General features: G+C 36.6%; 1 protein-coding gene across 1 annotated transcript in view; it reads right to left on the bottom strand.

The window, feature by feature from the left end:
* Positions 1-15322, bottom strand: part of PIK3C3 (phosphatidylinositol 3-kinase catalytic subunit type 3) — a 139900-nt gene extending 124578 nt beyond the window's left edge. The window contains exons 1-3 of the mRNA XM_042911319.1: positions 15168-15322; positions 11481-11669; positions 6544-6687 (exon numbers count right to left, since the gene is read on the bottom strand). Coding sequence (XP_042767253.1) covers positions 6544-6687; positions 11481-11669; positions 15168-15235 — 401 coding nt within the window. The 5' untranslated portion in view covers positions 15236-15322. The remainder of the gene's footprint in view (positions 1-6543; positions 6688-11480; positions 11670-15167) is intronic.
* Between the last annotated feature and the right edge of the window lie 1590 nt (positions 15323-16912).

The raw sequence follows: 16912 nt of genomic DNA, 5'->3' as shown, positions 1-16912 counted from the left end.
GTCTATGAATCAAGAAATTTAACATACAGCCAAAATTCAATCTGAGGATGGTGAGATCCTGCTTTATAGTGAAAAACTATATATATGATTATTGATGGCCAAATTTCCTTCAAAAGCTACCAAGAAGACCTAGAGTAAAGGTTGAGCAAAGTCATAAAGGAGATTTAGACAACTGTTTTTTAAACATGCTACTATTAAGTGTCTGAGTGTTTTTTCATGGAAGGATTAGAGATGTCCTTCTGTTAGTGTGTTCTCTTTTTTCTTAACTGTTGTTGTTGTTGTTTTTTAAACAAGACCTTTCAAACAATATAAAGTCTATCAAAGAGCATCCTCCCAAAGCTCAAAGAGCAAGCTGATGACTGCAATGGAAAAAAAATAAGACTGGAAGTGAGTAGGCAAGTCCAAAGCATTTTGTACACTCTCACATTTAATAACTTTTTTAAAAATAAAGTACATTATGGGGTGCCTGGGTGGCTTCAGTCGGTTAAGCGTCGGACTTTGGCTCAGGTCATGATCTCATGGTTCATGAGTTCAAACCTCGAGTCAGGCTCTGTGCTGACAGCTCAGAACCTGGAGCCTGCTTCAGATTCTGTGTCTCCCTCTCTCTCTGCCCCTCCCCCACTCATGCTCTGTCTCTCAAAAATTAATAAACATTAAAAAAAATTTTAATAAAGTACATTACATATATTGATACAGCATTTTTCCATCTTTAAAAACATTATACTTAACTATAAAAGGCTTACATAAAATTTTTAAGCCATTTATTATCATGTTCTGACTAATGGAAAATTTCTTCACAGATTTTTCCCAGATAATAAAGAGGATTTTCACTGATTCTGTAATGTATATAAGCAATGATGCCATGAACAATGAGAATGGAATGATAAACGATAGCTACAAGCTCATGAGCACAGTTAAGACTAAGGTATAACCATACTTGTTACAAGGTGTTTAAGGCTGGCAATAAACAGGTGGCACCCAGCAACCATGCAAAAGCTTACCTTAGAGGCCCCCCAGAAATGCACTGATTAGTTGTAAAGAATAAAAATTCTCAAGATTTATCTACCATATTAAAGATCAAAAAGTTATATTACAAAGAAAGCACATATGCCAGCCTTTTATAAAGTTCACTTTCTTTCAAATCAGGTATAGATTCAATATCAAGCAGACCTGCTTAGTCTCTAAGAAACTGGGTACAGTGAAGCAATAATGCCACTTTAAATGAATATCCTTACATGTACCTTGAGAAACAGCAGAAGGCCTGCCTTCCTTCTCTCTACCTCTGTATCCCCCAGTGAATACTGTGACTGGCTGAATGTAACTAAATCAAAAATAAGTACATTTGGCAGGAAGTCAGTTTACTAAATGATTTAGGTGCCTTGGGATGAATCTGGAGAGAAGATTTAAGGATACGGGACGTGGAGGGAAGGGGTGATGCCAAGTGACTCAAATGATCAAGTGAACATATTACTTTCTTTTGACACTAATGGAACCTTTGCAGAGAGTTACACAGCCTCCAGGTGGCAAGCCAAAAGATGCTCAGAGCATCATGTCCACTTGGGAAATTAAGCCAAACAGGCAAGACAAAAGACACAGCATAGCAGGATCTCCTTCGGACTCCAGCGGAGGCCCCAGCAACAGCTGCTGCTGACGTTCCAGCTCCCAGTGCCAAGCCACTATCGCAGCCACTGCCCTGACTTTCAAATTCACATGTGGAAAAACATCTGCACGAGAAATCTGCAGCCTGCTTATGGTTCTCTGCCAATTCAATCTAATGATCAATCCGTTTTTTAGCTACTTAGAAATCTCACCAGCTAAACTTTCAAAATGAGGACAATTAGTCATTCTAGCTGTATCTTAAGAGATGAGTCTTTCAATTATTAATTATACTATTCTCCAAGAAGCACTGCTTCACACAGACTCAAGTAAACAAAACAGACATTAGCAAATACCAAGAGTTGACAGTGACAAAGTTCCCAATATTGTAAGACAACTATCACATGCTTTGAAGACCACTTCTTAAAAACTAAGTCCATACCAGCCCTACTTAGGGGAAAAGGTGAGGAGCAACTGGGGTTATGTAATGGTTCAAGAAGCATCTGAAGAAAATACAGTCTAAAGCAGTTTTCTTAAATCACAAAAACCGTGGTGACACGTGACATGATTTTTAATGGTAGGAAGGAGAAAAAAAAAAAAAAAAAAAAAAAACTTCAGCAGCTTCCTGCTGAGGCCACCCAAAAGATGGATGCCACTCTCTCTGCCGAAATGTCAGCACCAGCATGCAGAGAAGCAGCTGTGACCCCGCAGTACCAGCGGAGGTGTGTACCCTGCCACAACACCTGAACATCCTGAGCAGTCACACACAAAGCTGCACACAGTCTAGTACCGTGCCAGCAGACACCTGGGCTTACATGCAGCACAACCCAGTTCATCTCAAGGAAAGGCCCCAGGACACACAGAGAAAAAGGACTTATTTCAATTTCATAAAGTTTCTTATGCTTCCTTTTTCTGAGGTGAAGGTCGGGATAAATGTCAACCTAGAGGGAACAGGAGTAGATGATCCACCTTTTCTTCATTCCTTCCCCACTGTTCAAAGTATCAAGGAAACCTCTATTGAAATCTGATGTTATCATTTGGCTAACTGACATACAACCACATAGGAGCTATGTGTTTTGTTTTTGTTTTTGTTTTAAAAGTGAGCTAATTCAGATAATCAAGTACAGAGATACTCAGTACAGAGATAAGGCAGGAATTCGGAAAGTAATAAGTCAACCAGTCCTATTTGAGAAACCCTGCTCTAAGAGAGGGAGGTGCACAGAGTCAGTACCAATCTCCAACACGTTTTATTTTCACCTGACACCTCATGTGTTCAGGACATGGACGGGCAGCATGACCTAATGTCCAGTTAAGAGTTACGAAAAAACAGAGGACTCTCCAAGATTCAAAGTCTTAATTTACTTAATATCAGGAAAACGAATTGAAGTTGAACTCCCACCTATTGCTACCACTACCTTCATGGAAATATGTGGGGTTTAATTACTTCTTAAAGTACAACAAATACTACTGACTTATGTTTCAGGCACATTTCCATCATGGTTTGGATGGGAGGCAAAGGAATGCTTCCTTTACTGGGGTTCACACAGAAATACAAATCAAGCGGGCAACAGGATGAAAGAAAGAAACTTTGAAAACAACTGCTGGCATAAGTTCTACAAGTCGACTATTATAAAAAGGTTAATGCAGCATTTCCCAAAATGTTGATCCATAGGCCACAGCATCGCTTGGGATCCTGCTTACTAAAAATGCCGAATCTTGGGCCCCATGACACCCTCACTAAATTAATGAGAACACAGGAAGATGACTGTTTAGTGAGCTTACCAGATGCTTCTTATTCATAGGTTGATCACTACCGACTTCATGTACTTTTCAAAAACTTGCCAAAAGTCAAGTAAAACTGGGTCACAAATGTTAATTTGAGAAAGAAAGAGTTTGTTTGGCTTTAGGCAGTTCATTTTACTGCACTTCTGTGGAAATTTCGGTTGTCTCATACTTACTGTCTAGTCCAATTGTCTCCTGAAACTATATCCTAAGGTCATCTAAATGCAGAGGTGTGCTTTTATGACAAAACCTCCAGCTGATTTTCCAAAAGGGAAACCACTTATAAAGAGGTCAAGAGGAAAAACCAAGAGGTGTATCTGTTGTTTCTCAAGAACATTTAACCACTAACTACACAGCAAAAGTAATAAACTGTTGTGCACTTTTTTACTGTGTAGTAAACCCCACCCTAGTAGAGAACAGCGAAAAGGAACAGACACTCTGGAAAAGGAACAATACTGACTTAGTGACATGTCCATTCTAATGTAACATGCTATTTTAACCAAATTATATGTCATGTGTCAGACTATGCCTAAATTTGTTCTTTCATGAATTTCAGTAATAAATATCTCTTTAATAATTACAACAAACAAAAATACCTTCACATTATTAAGCAACCAAAGTATTCTAAATGAAATTACATCTAGATTTTGTTCATGAGTTGAAGGCTTTCTGACACACCCTATCCCTGGATGGCAAAATTCAATATTACAAAGGTGTCAATTTTCTCCTTTAATTAACATATCTAATTCAATACAATTTCTTCCTAACAAAATAACAGTGAGCTTTTTTTATTTGAAGAAATAATAAAAAATTTATCTAACAAACAGAATATCCAGAGAAATTATAAAAAGGCAAATAAGGAAAATGCTCCCCATCTAATATTAAAACATTTTATAATAGTATTCAAGACTAACAGAATAGTTCAGAAATAATGTTGAAGCTAATATTTACTGAACACTTATTAAGTTAATTATGTGTCTTCAGTAATTTATCATCATAAACTACTCTATAAGATAAATATTGTTATATCATTTTAGAGATGAGGAAACTGAGGCAGCAGGATATTAAATAACTTGCCCAAGGGTACAAAGATAATAAACAAATGAGCCAGGATTTGAACCCAGATAATCTGGTTCCCCATGCTGCATCCCTAACCACCACCGTATGAATATACTACACTGTTTCTCTTAGACTTCAATATGTGATGAATTGAATATATAAGGGTACCATTTCAAAATATTTGGAAACAAAGGCCAATTTAATAAATAGTGTTAAGACAAATAAGTAGCCATTTGTCAGTCTTCTGGTTTTTTTTAAGTTGATTCTCAATAAATCACTCCTTTCAGAAAGTGATTTTAGATGAATCAAAGACTTAAATAAGAATAAAAATCATAAAAGGAAATCTCTTTTAAAATTAGAAAAGGACTTTCTAAAACAATTCACAGCCCATAAAAATAAAAGCTGATCAACATGATAATTTAAGGTCCATGAACAGCAAGCAAACAAATAAATATATACTAATTCAAAAAAAGTCGAACAGGAAACACAGTATTTGTAACATGTGACATGCAAATGGCTAATTTCATTAATCTACAAATAACACCTATACATTAGTAAGAAAACTGACAACTCAAAAGGAAGCAGAATTTTATGGCATGTGAATTATATTTCACTTTTTGAAAAAATAGGTGGACATCAAAAAGCAATTCACAGAAACATACACAAACAGTAAACAAACATATCAAAATATGACCATCTTCGTTTAAATTTAATGATGTGCAAGTTAATTCAGGCAATAACATTATCCAACTTTAAAATCAACACAAATTAATAAGTCTGATAATACCTAGATTAAGTTCTCTACCTATTTTGCACTGAAAAGAAGTAGGGTTTCAGAGATTCCAGTTCGGGGGTGAGAAACTGCCCAATTAGCCTGAAATAGTGTGTCAACCAGACAGCAAAGAAGGTACGAATGACTACTGGAGTACTGTCACAGAACCAGGGAGGGGATAAGCTTGAAGGAACTATTACTGACCAAAAATGGGAGTGTTTGAACACTGTGAAGACTAAAGACAAATTAATTAAAACATTTCAAAAGTGTTTAAGACTAAAAGTTAATGACAAAACTTAAAAACAAAAAGGAAAAAAAAAACCTCCATCATCAAATAGACAAGTTATCAGAACACCAACTCATTCTTAAAACTGGTAAAGAAGAGGGGCGCCTGGGTGGCTCAGTCGGTTGAGCGTCCGACTTCAGCTCAGGTCACGATCTCACGTTTCGTGAGTTCGAGCCCCGCATCAGGCTCTGGGCTGATGGCTCAGAGCCTGGAGCCTGCTTCCGATTCTGTGTCTCCCTCTCTCTCTGCCCCTCCCCCATTCATGCTGTGTCTCTCTCTGTCTCAAAAATAAATAAACATTAAAAAAAAAATTGGTAAAGAAGAAAAAAGTGAACATTCATCTGCCTTTCCTATATAAACAGTGTACCGAGGTAACTCAATACCTGATGAAAGACCACGTTCTTTAGAGGAAAACCCCAATTAATATACACAGAAAAGAATAATAGAATATCACCAATTCTGTAAAGATAGTGATCCTTCTGTTCCAGGAGAAAAAAGAGGGAGAAAAAATACCTTTCAGGATTATGCTTTTGTTGTTGTTGTTGTTGTTGTTGTTGTTGTTGTTATTGTTTTACAACAAACTTCTATTATCTGTAAATTTTTAAAAACTGAGTTGACACCTTTTCAATGATATAGTCACAGTGATATAATCACTATCATTATTAGCAATGCTTTTTAACTCTGCTTATTGCCCTGTCACTACTTTGAGAAAGCAAAAAAAATGCTTTAACAATGCAATTACAGTATACACCAAAGAGCCTCTTTTTCTAGCAAGATTCAAATTTCTAATGACTATTTTCAAATAGAAATCATATTACCAATCACTAACTGTACAGTAACTGAAGTTGTGTGTCTTAATTAATCTACCTGCATATCCCATAGGAAATTTGTGTCAAATTCAGTCTCAAGAATAAAGGAATCATGTATACCAAATATGTTTTTGCTTCCTAGGACACAGAGCACCAGAGTAGGTATAAACTATTAAAGCTCTCCCAAAAAGAAAAGCTCTCCCAATATTCCTAAAAGATCAGAAGAAAAGAATGCTTACCCATATTTTCCAAAGAGCGAAACCGTTGTTCCTCCCACAGGCACTGCCTTCCCTGGTCCATACACATCCCATATAGTGAGGGCCACTTGGGCATTCCTGGGCAGGTCTGGGTATTTTACAGGCAGTTTTAGCCATTCATTCCAGCTATAGAAATAAAGTCAACATAAACATAAAGCTAAGGAAATAAACTGTGTGTGTGTGTGTGTGTGTGTGTGTGTGTGTATGTGTGTGTGTGTGTGTGTGTGTGTGTGTGTGTGTGTGTAAACTTCCTTTTAAATTAACAAACCATACTTTTGTATGATTTGTCCAGAGAAAATGTTCCAAAAGATTAGGTTGGTACTACAAAAAATGTGACACTTACCTCGATTCTGATGGAGGCAACTTCAATTTTAAATACAGAACACATGAAAAAAAAATAATGAAAAGCCAAGCTCATGAAAATTTACACTGGTATTCTTTAATCAAGAAATTCACATAATATCACTAAGACACAGGAAAGTGATAATGGCTAATAAAAATCTGGTAAAACACAAGCATGTTAGATCCAAACTTGTTTTGAATGTAAGTATGATTATCTATAAGCATTTTCCAGAACACAGTTTATATTATAAAGAGAAAAAAAAGAATTATTCAAAATGCTGCTGAGGATAGTATGGTCCTATATTATACAAGAGTACCTCAACAAAGGAGAAAAAAACAACCAAAACCTTAAAGAGGTCAAAGTAGACTATCTACTACCACCCTAACATGAAGAAGTTACCAGACTGCTCTGGACAAACATATGACAATTTTTTACATATTTTTCTGTTCCTCAAGTTATTTCATCAATACTGATAATGCAAAGCTATCAGGTGTCACGTTTTTAAATTTTTTTTTTTTTTTTTTTTTTTTTTTAACGTTTATTTATTTTTGAGACAGAGAGAGACAGAGCATGAACAGGGGAGGAGCAGAGAGAGAGGGAGGAGAGTCAGAGCATGAATGGGGGAGGGGCAGAGAGAGAGGGAGACACAGAATCGGAAGCAGGCTCCAGGCTCTGAGCCATCAGCCCAGAGCCTGACGCGGGGCTCGAACTCACGAACCGCGAGATCGTGACCTGAGCTGAAGTCGGACGCTCAACCGACCGAGCCACCCAGGCGCCCCAGGTGTCACGTTTTTAAAGCATACCTGTATATATGATTTCACTAAAGAATGTTCATGCTTAATAATTTAGTAATGATAACACAGCTCTTTTTTTTATTTCTATTTATCCCTGCAAATTTTCTTCTGCATTCAAACTTCATACTGAATCTATTTGACAATTTCAACTCCCTTAAACAACAGATGGCTTCTAAAATCCCAAAAGAAAATTATGCAAACAATACACAAACTAACACCCAGAAGACACACAGAACTGTTTCTCTCTGTTTACTCAAAATTATTCTGTTTACTCAAAATTATTATCAAAGGGGCATATCCCAGTCTAGGTCAAATACATCTGCATCAGTAAGAAATTGAACAGAATTTTCAAAAACTTAAAGGATAAATCATTTATGCCCACCATATAAATTCAAGGACCTACAGGAAAATTAGACATGACTACCAATTTAAAGGAGAATCAAAAGTTATTAAATCCTTTTCTTCTATGAAGAACTTAAAAAAATAAATCATCTCTCAAAAAAGCCTTTCTCAAGCCATTCTTCACTAGATAAACTTCAGGAACTAAATGAATTTATTTAATTACTGTACACAAGGTGGGTCTGACTGAAAGGGTAAATACTAAGCAGTATCATCTTGTGCCAAGGAAAAAAACCACAAAAATTAACTAATACAGGCTAAAGACAGAAAAATCAACAACAATATCCAAAATGAATTATGGAAATTCTCACTTCTATATTCTGTCCTTTGACTAAAAAACAGTATCTATGACCACGCAATCATCTGCCTCAAACTTGTCATCTAAAAACACACCCCCACACCTTTTTAAAATCAAATTAACTATACTGTAACCTGTTTTATATACTGGACTGCTGCAGAAGAATTCTTTTGAAGAAAATCAATCTGCAGATATAATATTATTTCAAAACTCTAGATTTTCCAGAAATTATGGAAAGATCTGATCAGATATCAAAAAGATATAAATTCTGAACCCCATTTTGTTCTCTCCCTCTCAGCACATCATGCCTTCCACACACACCAACCCTCACTGAGCTAGAGACTAAATCTAGTTGGCAACTTTCAAAACATTTCAATATTCTGAAGCCTGATTCTGCATGGCTGGATTCTCACCACCCCACATACAACTGTACTAACCTTCTTGTCTGACCAGTGCACTCCTAAATCCTACTTTTGTCATTTCTTAATTATATTAGATTATCAGTCTATGTTTCTCTCTCTAAAGTCATGTTATATCCTTTATGGGACAGGAGAGAATATAAATTTAAAAAAAATAAGATTTAAACCACTTGCGTACAGAATAATATTTACATATAAAACATGGAAATCTGCAATATTCCATACAAATGACAACTCTATTTAAATGTAACTAAAGTACAAGATTCCCCACTATGGACAGGATAGAATAGGAGAAGACAGAATAGACTTGGGTAAATTTTGGATAAATCCTTACTATTTGAACTCTCACAACTCACTATCAGAATCTCAAAAATCAGACTCAGATCATTAGGAATCTCAACTATCCAAAAATATGGTCTAAACTAAGGAAAGGCAAATTTTTACATTGTAAGAGATCCTTTTACAGGATAATTTATTTTTCCTAAGTTTACACTATTTCTTTTTTAAGTGTATAGAAGGTGACTGTGAAAAGTTTGCCCTCAAGCATTTTAGGAGGGCAATCTTTGGTTTGATAAACTAAAAAATTCACCTCTTAAATACCAAAGAACAGGGTGTACAAAATCTACAAATGTCTTCCCCCTGAGCCAAAAGAATATATTTAAAAGAAACAAATAAACCAAACAAAAAGCCTACCCTCATATAACCCAACATGAGGTATTTTCTCACCCTATCTCCTACACAGATGTGTTGAACCTTTCAATTAAAAGAAGCCACTTTAATTATTCTGCAGTACTTACTTGTGTAGTAAGCACTTACTTGTGTATTCACAATTTTAAAAATATAAAAAAAATTCAAACTTCGGGACAGCGAATATGGCAGTCTTTATATCTTTCAACAATACATAACACATAACAAATGAAGAAAGGAGTTGGCAAATGGGAAGAGAAAAGACTTGAATCTCCCTGTAACTGGGAATATGCTTTTTCTCTAATTTTCTTTATTGCCAAGGCATGAAGCAAAACCACTATACAATTTCCCTCACCAAGAAAAGTGGAACTCACCATAAATGTTGATGGTCTAAACCTAATTTGTAGTTTTAAAGTCTTTTTTGAAGCTATAAGCCACCTCAAAAAATCTAATAAAAGCTTTGAGCTCTGTCCTTGTAAAAATGCACAAGATACAAAATTCTGCATACAATTTCAGGTTTTTGCACATTTCCTGATTCCAGTTGAAAAACCTGATATAATTAAGGAATCCTGGTCCATTGCTCTAGATGTAATTATGTATTATAATTATGTACTGCAGTTTTGTTTAACAAAAGAAATACACAAAGGGATGCCTGGGTGGCTCAGTCAGTTAAGCATCGGACTCTTGATTTCAGTTCAGGTCATGATCCCAGTGAGATCGAGCCCTGAGTCGGGGTCCAGGTTAGGCGTGGAGCCTGCTCAAGATTCTCCATCTCCCTCAGTCCTTCCCCCTGCATGTACATATTCTCTCTCAAAAAAAAACAAAAACAAAAACAAAAAACAAATACACAGAAACACAGTTAGAATAAAATATTTGGAATATGCTTTAAAATAACTGGATATAGATGAAACACGATTGGCTTTGATTTAGTAATTATCAAAGCTAGGTGATAGAGTCTTGGAAGTTCATTGTATTATTCTCTCTACATTTGCAGGTTTGAAATTTTCCAAAATAACAAGTATATACATATATATATACTTGAGTGTGTTTGTGTGTGTTTATAGCTATCCACAAAAGGACTACTAAAGAAATTACATACACTATTAAAATAGTCGGTTGCAACGAAGCCAGATCACTAGAGCTCAGACTTCTGCTCTCTGAAAAAACCCTTCTCAACCTACTAGACCACACTTGGTAAACACAGGGCTGTACCCTCGACCTGGTAGTCCATTTCGTCACACCTTTTCTTCATTAACACTGTGGGCATAAGCTTCTTCCTTAAGAGGCACATAACCTGTGAATCCTGCAGAGAGCCTACCAGGGTGCTGAATAACCCTCGTGGGTAGAGCAACAAAACTGCACCACATAATCTATCAAATAAGAGGAGACAAGAGTTTGATTTCGGGACCCACAACAGTGTTCTGGAAAAACAGGAACTTCACGTTCACTAGATTTACCTTGCAACCCAACAATGGTCTGCTAATGTACCATGCTCAATAAACCATGAACTTTTTTTTAAGTTAGCTTCATATTTAAAATAATAATAAAAATCTGATCCGAACAGATCTCTCTCTCTGAAAATCTGAGCTACAAACATCAGGTTGGACATTTTAGACAATCCAGAAGTGTTCACGTGTTCAGGGCGTAGAGTGGTAGAAAATTTAAAGATGTTACACATGTATTTTTGGTTTGGCTCATTTTGTGAATCAGTCAAGTACTTATAAAAATACACCAATATATTGAATACAAACACAAATTCACTTCTACCTAAATTGCGCTTACAATATTACTATATATAATATTTTATTCCATCTGAGGAGGCTACTGCTTTAAACTATTAGATCAATGCTTACAGGTATTAGGTACAATTTTTTTTTTTTTTTAATTTCCTCTTTAATCCCTACCAAATCATTCTTGCCATATTTATAAACAAATAGAAGAATAGTCTGGAACCCACCATATGCAAGACAACAACTTACTTCCATCTTGTACTAAATGCTTTGTAGGATGTTCTCACTGGCAAGGCCAGAGGCTTCCCTTCTGCAAAAACTTGACAAGTAACATAAAGATCTGAGCATGTCTCCTGGTACAGCCCTGAAAACTTCAACATTGGGTCTTCTAGAACGGCTTTATAACTCTTTTGTTCTCTCTTCCCTTCCAAACTTCCTCTGAAAGTATAAGAATAATAATGTTTATAGACATTTTTAAACATATACACAACATACACCAAAAATAGTTTATGTTTGTATCATGGTAATCTTACCTCAACATTTTCCTGTATATAAAATTAAAGCCACTTTTACATCTCATAAAGGTCTCTTAAAATCCCAACATACCTAAAATCATTCTAATCTTCATCAACATATTTCTCTATTTTACGCTTTTACTTAATTTTATATTCTGTCATCATCTCTTGATCTACCTTCTAGACATCACCAGCTTTCCAGGCCTTAGTTTCACTTAATTTCAAGCTGAGAACTTGTTCATGTATTCATTCAACAAACATTCACTGTGCTGGGCACAGACGTCCAAAAATGAAAGATGAGATAAATAATAAATAAAGTCTTTGCTTCCACTTACTTGTAACTGTATATTCTTTTATTACTCTTTTACTTTTTGTTACTATGTATTATTATTTATATATGTTTATATATATATTATTATATATATTATCATTATATATATAATGTAACTCATAATATTATCTGATCACATTAAATTAAAAAACACAGTTAGAAATCATAAAAGAGGGGCGCCTGGGTGGCTCAGTTAAGCGTCCGACTTCAGCTCAGGTCATAACCTCACGGTCTGTGAGTTAGAGCCTCAAGTCAGGTTCTATGCCAACGATTCAGAGCCTGGAGCCTGCTTCAGATTTTGTGTCTCCCTCTCTCTCCGCCCCTTCCCTGCTTGCATTCTCTCTCTCTCAAAATATAAAATAAATCTATTTTATTTTAAAATAAAATAAAAACGGGGCGCCTCGGTGGCTCAGACGGTTGAGCATCCAACTTCAACTCAGGTCATGATCTCGTGGTTCATGAGTTCGAGCCCCACGTCGGGCTCTGTGTTGACAGTGTGGAGCCTGGAGCCTGCCTCAGATTCTGTATCTCCCTCTATCTGTCCCTCCGCCGCTCATGCTCTGTCTCTCGCATTGTCTCAAAAATAAATAAACGTTAAAAAAAATTTTTTTAATAAAATAAAAACAAACAAAAAAATTTTTTTTTAAAAAGAAGTCATAAAAGATACGTACAGACATTAAAAAAGAGGTGGGAACATTGCTTGGACAAGATTATGTCAAATATTGTGCCTGGAATTTTATAAACTTTATTACTTTTCACTCTTTTCTCATTTTATAAATAATGAAGCAGAGACTCAGAAATCAAGCTTATTGTTCACAAAGTAACAGAGCTGAGAATAGAAACAAGGGCAGAAGAGGCCAAAGCCAGCCAATGTCCTTCCTACTGCAGAAAGATAACTCAAAGAGTCTCTGGAACACCTAACCTTGCTTGGGAGCAAGAGCTTAGTATCCCAGACAGATGTCTGAAATGAGCCTGAACAATATATGGAGATGAGAACCAAAAAGTAAGGAGTCATCCCAGAAGAACAGATAACCATATACAGAGGCAAAGAGGCAAGACGGTAGGTTTAGGGAACTACAAGTTGTTTGGTATAGCTAAAGCATGAAGCTCATGTGGCAAAGAAGCTAGAGATGAGAATGAAAAGCAGGTATAAAATGAAGCTAGGTAGATACCATATTCAGCACAGTGCCTGACACAAAGTGAACGTTCAAAAATCTGTTAAATGAATGATCTGAAGTGACAGTAATGCAATCAGATTTATACTTTTGGCAGCAGTATAAGAACATAATGGAGAGGAGAGACTGAAGTGTGGATCAAGGATATGAAGCTGGTAGATACAAGACAATTTGTGAATGATTAAACACAGAAGGTAAGAGAGGGGTGTGTGCAGAGCTCCAAAGTTTTCTGTCTTAACCAACCTGCTGAATGATGCCAACAATCATGAAAATAAGAGAGACAACATGGGAAGATTAGAGTTAGAGGGGTAGGCTAATGATGTGCCAGTTTCAGACAGCTGCTTTTAAAGTGCTTTGGCACATCCAAAGTGACTATGTCTCTCAGGCAGTTTGATTTCCAATTACAGCGCTAAGAAAAGAGACATCAAAGTGTAACTTGTTATTAAAACTGTAGCAATTAAACTAAAGAACAAACTGAACAAACTGAACTGGAGAAACAAACTGAAGGGGAGAACAAGCCGAATTAAAGAATTCACTATTCTCTGATTATATGATTCTAAGTTGCTACTTCCTGTGCCCCAATAACCAACAATGGCAGTCACAGAAGCTGAAAGACAGTTAGTACTGAATTTTGTCAAACTTCTAATTTATTTATTGTTGCCTCAAAATACCAAGTGTGTAACTGTTAATAACAGCTCAGGGTTTTTTTGTGTTTGTTTTGTTTTGTTTCACTTTTCTTCTTTCCTTCTAATATCCAAAAGTTTCAAAAAATTCATTCATATGTCCAAGAAATACTGAGAGGTAGGAGACTGAAGGAAAGCCCTTTACCAAATAATAACAATGCAGTCCTGTATAAACAACTAGTGCCACATGCTGTAGAAATTTCCTGAAATGGGTGTGTAAATGATTTTACAAAAGTATAGTTTGGTTGTTGAATTATTATTTTTACTACCACCACAAGATGGATAGTAAAAGATCTGTCAGAGTCTGAAATAAGTAACTTCTGAAAATAAAAGGAAACAGTCCTTCAAAGGTGCATCTGACAGCTGGGAAAACGTACTCACTGCCTGTATGCAGCCCTTTGCCAGAGGCACATTAGACGAATACTGACTAAACATATTATGAATGATGATATGATTCATAATTTATGATAGCTTTCACATATGAAAATACTTCTATAAGACTGCCCTAAAATGGACATAATTTCCAACTCAGTCCCACCAGTTCCCAGTCTCCGTTCCAGTAATCTCATCTCAAGCTGTCATGCCCTTGGCCTTTACTTCAACTGTGATGCCCCAAGATTTTCCTACAAGGCTCTTTTCTCATATCTTCTGGTCCCTTCGCAACTGCCACCGTCACCTCCGAATGACTCCCAACTTCCCTGGCTAAATAATGCCACACGGTCCAAAGATTCAATCTAAGCCGCTATCACCTCCTGTGCTTCTAGTACTCTATCCATGTGCTCATCTTACTCTCAACTACCAGGTCGTTGCCTGTGTCTACCTCTCCATAATTTCTTTAGTCTCCCTTCCACCTGCCAGCCCCGTTCTAAAGACCTTCCAACTACTACCAGCGAGAGGACGACTTAACTGAGACTTGATCCCTTCATCTGTAAAATGTAAAAAACCCTCAAAAGGTTGCTGTCAACAGCAAGATGCTTCAAACAAAGTAAAACATCGTGGGACTTGACAGCAGACTCCTACCGCTACCCTTCTCCCAGAGACCTAGTCTTCAATCTTTCTTTGACATCGCCCCTCTCCAAGCTCCGGTTCTCCTCCGCTTCCCTGGCTGCAGCCCTCCCTGCCGCCCCAGGCAGGCCTTTAGGCTAATAACCATCTTCTCCCCCCAACCCACAGGCCCCTGCCTCAGCGTCCCCAAGCCCCAGCAATCCCAGTCACTCTCCCGATTCTCTTACATCTTAAGCTGCACGTTGATGTCCAGGTCGCAACTGTAGATGTAGTGAAACTTCTCCGCTTCTCCCATGGCACCCGCAGCAAAGGCAGCACCAACCTCTAGTAACAAGGCGCTGGAAAAACACCGGGACCGAGCAAGCTAAGCCCTACAACACAGGCGCTTCCGGTTCCGCCTCTCACGCCCGCTGCTACCAATCCCTGTCCGGAGCGCGACCCGACGCAGCGGAACTCCCCGCCCAACTTTTCCTTCTGCGCAAGTGCAAAAGTAGCTCACCATATTGCTTAAGGGTAAGTGGGACCCCGGAAACAACCTATATGGTTACATTCCAGGCTTCCTGTGTTTTTCCTGTTTGAAGAACCTTTTTTTCCCCCGTAAGAAAAGAAGCTGGCTTTTGCGCTTGAGCTCCATCTAAAATCAAAACAAAATTCGATTCAAAAAGAATGGTAACAGTCTTCGCTCGCTGTAGGCTAAACAAGGAGCAATTACAAGAATTAGAATTTTGGCAAGTTCAATTTCCAGTGGCGTTTCCAAAAATTGTGAATTTAATCCCTAATTTCCTATCTCAAACAAAGATTTTCTCTTTGTGCTATATTTCCTCTGTGGGCTCTCCTTTGTGGAGAAAGGACCAAACAAAGAACAAAGAAACCTGGGTTCCAGTTTGGCACTACCGATATTTATGTTACTTTGGGCAAATCACTTGGTACTTGTTTGCAATGGTAATTTTCACACTCAATTTGGATTTCAAGACAACCCTAGTTAGAACGTGGGAACATCCAGTAACAACCTAGAACTAAGTTTCCTGAACCCTATGAACTCCTACAATGCAAATTTTTTATAATATTTAGTATTACTTAAACTTGTAATTTTTATTTTCAACTAGATTCAAAACTCCTGGAAGACAAGAATAGTGTGCATTTACTTCAGTATCTGCCTCCACTAATGCTCAATACACTGCCGAGTTTAATAATTCCTATTTATTATTATCGGCTATAATAAATAAAAGTTTCCATTTTGTATATGTTTATTTTTAGGTGCCACATTGCAATAGGAACATGGGTAGACTTTGTATAAATTACAGTAATTAGGGGAAAAGTAGGTTTCACAGAAGAGTTAGAAGGAGTGTAGCTGTTAAGCTAGAAGAGCAAAACATGGCTTATGCACTATGTTTTGGTCAAAGTAAGTTCTCAAAAACATTTGTGAAAGCAAGGCTAAGGAAAAAAAAAAAATGATAGTTATCCTCCTGTAACTTAAAGTTCCCAAAAAAGAGAAGAGAATTGAGTTGTTCTTAAGTGTAACTACTACCAATGGTTGGAACTTACAGGAAATGTAATATCAGGAAACAATAAAAATTAAACTTTCTAAACCTCAGAGCTGTCCAACAGTAAAACAAATACTTACACGTGCCCCATGGGATAATTCCAGCAATGGTTGTGAAGTTTGATGTGAAACAGATTTATCAAAATTGAATAAAATAGTTATAATTTATGAAGGATAAATTCTATGATCCCAGTACTCACTTAAATTACTTTTATTATAATGTTATTTAATGTATAAACCTAAGTAAAACACCATAAACCTACATATATATATGCAATTTATAATTCTTATAAATTATTTTTAAAATTTATAAATTAAATATAAGAAGCTTCAAATTAACAACCTTAATATAATATATAGTCTTTTTGCTGAAACTCTATTGTCTACAACATGCATTGCCTACTCTTAAAGGACTGGTTCTTTGAAATT

Source organism: Panthera leo, chromosome D3 (assembly GCF_018350215.1).
Source record: "Panthera leo isolate Ple1 chromosome D3, P.leo_Ple1_pat1.1, whole genome shotgun sequence".
In the NCBI taxonomy this organism is placed as follows: domain Eukaryota; kingdom Metazoa; phylum Chordata; class Mammalia; order Carnivora; family Felidae; genus Panthera; species Panthera leo.
The sequence above is the reverse complement of the archived record's forward strand: the minus strand, read 5'-3'. Positions and strand labels throughout refer to the sequence as shown.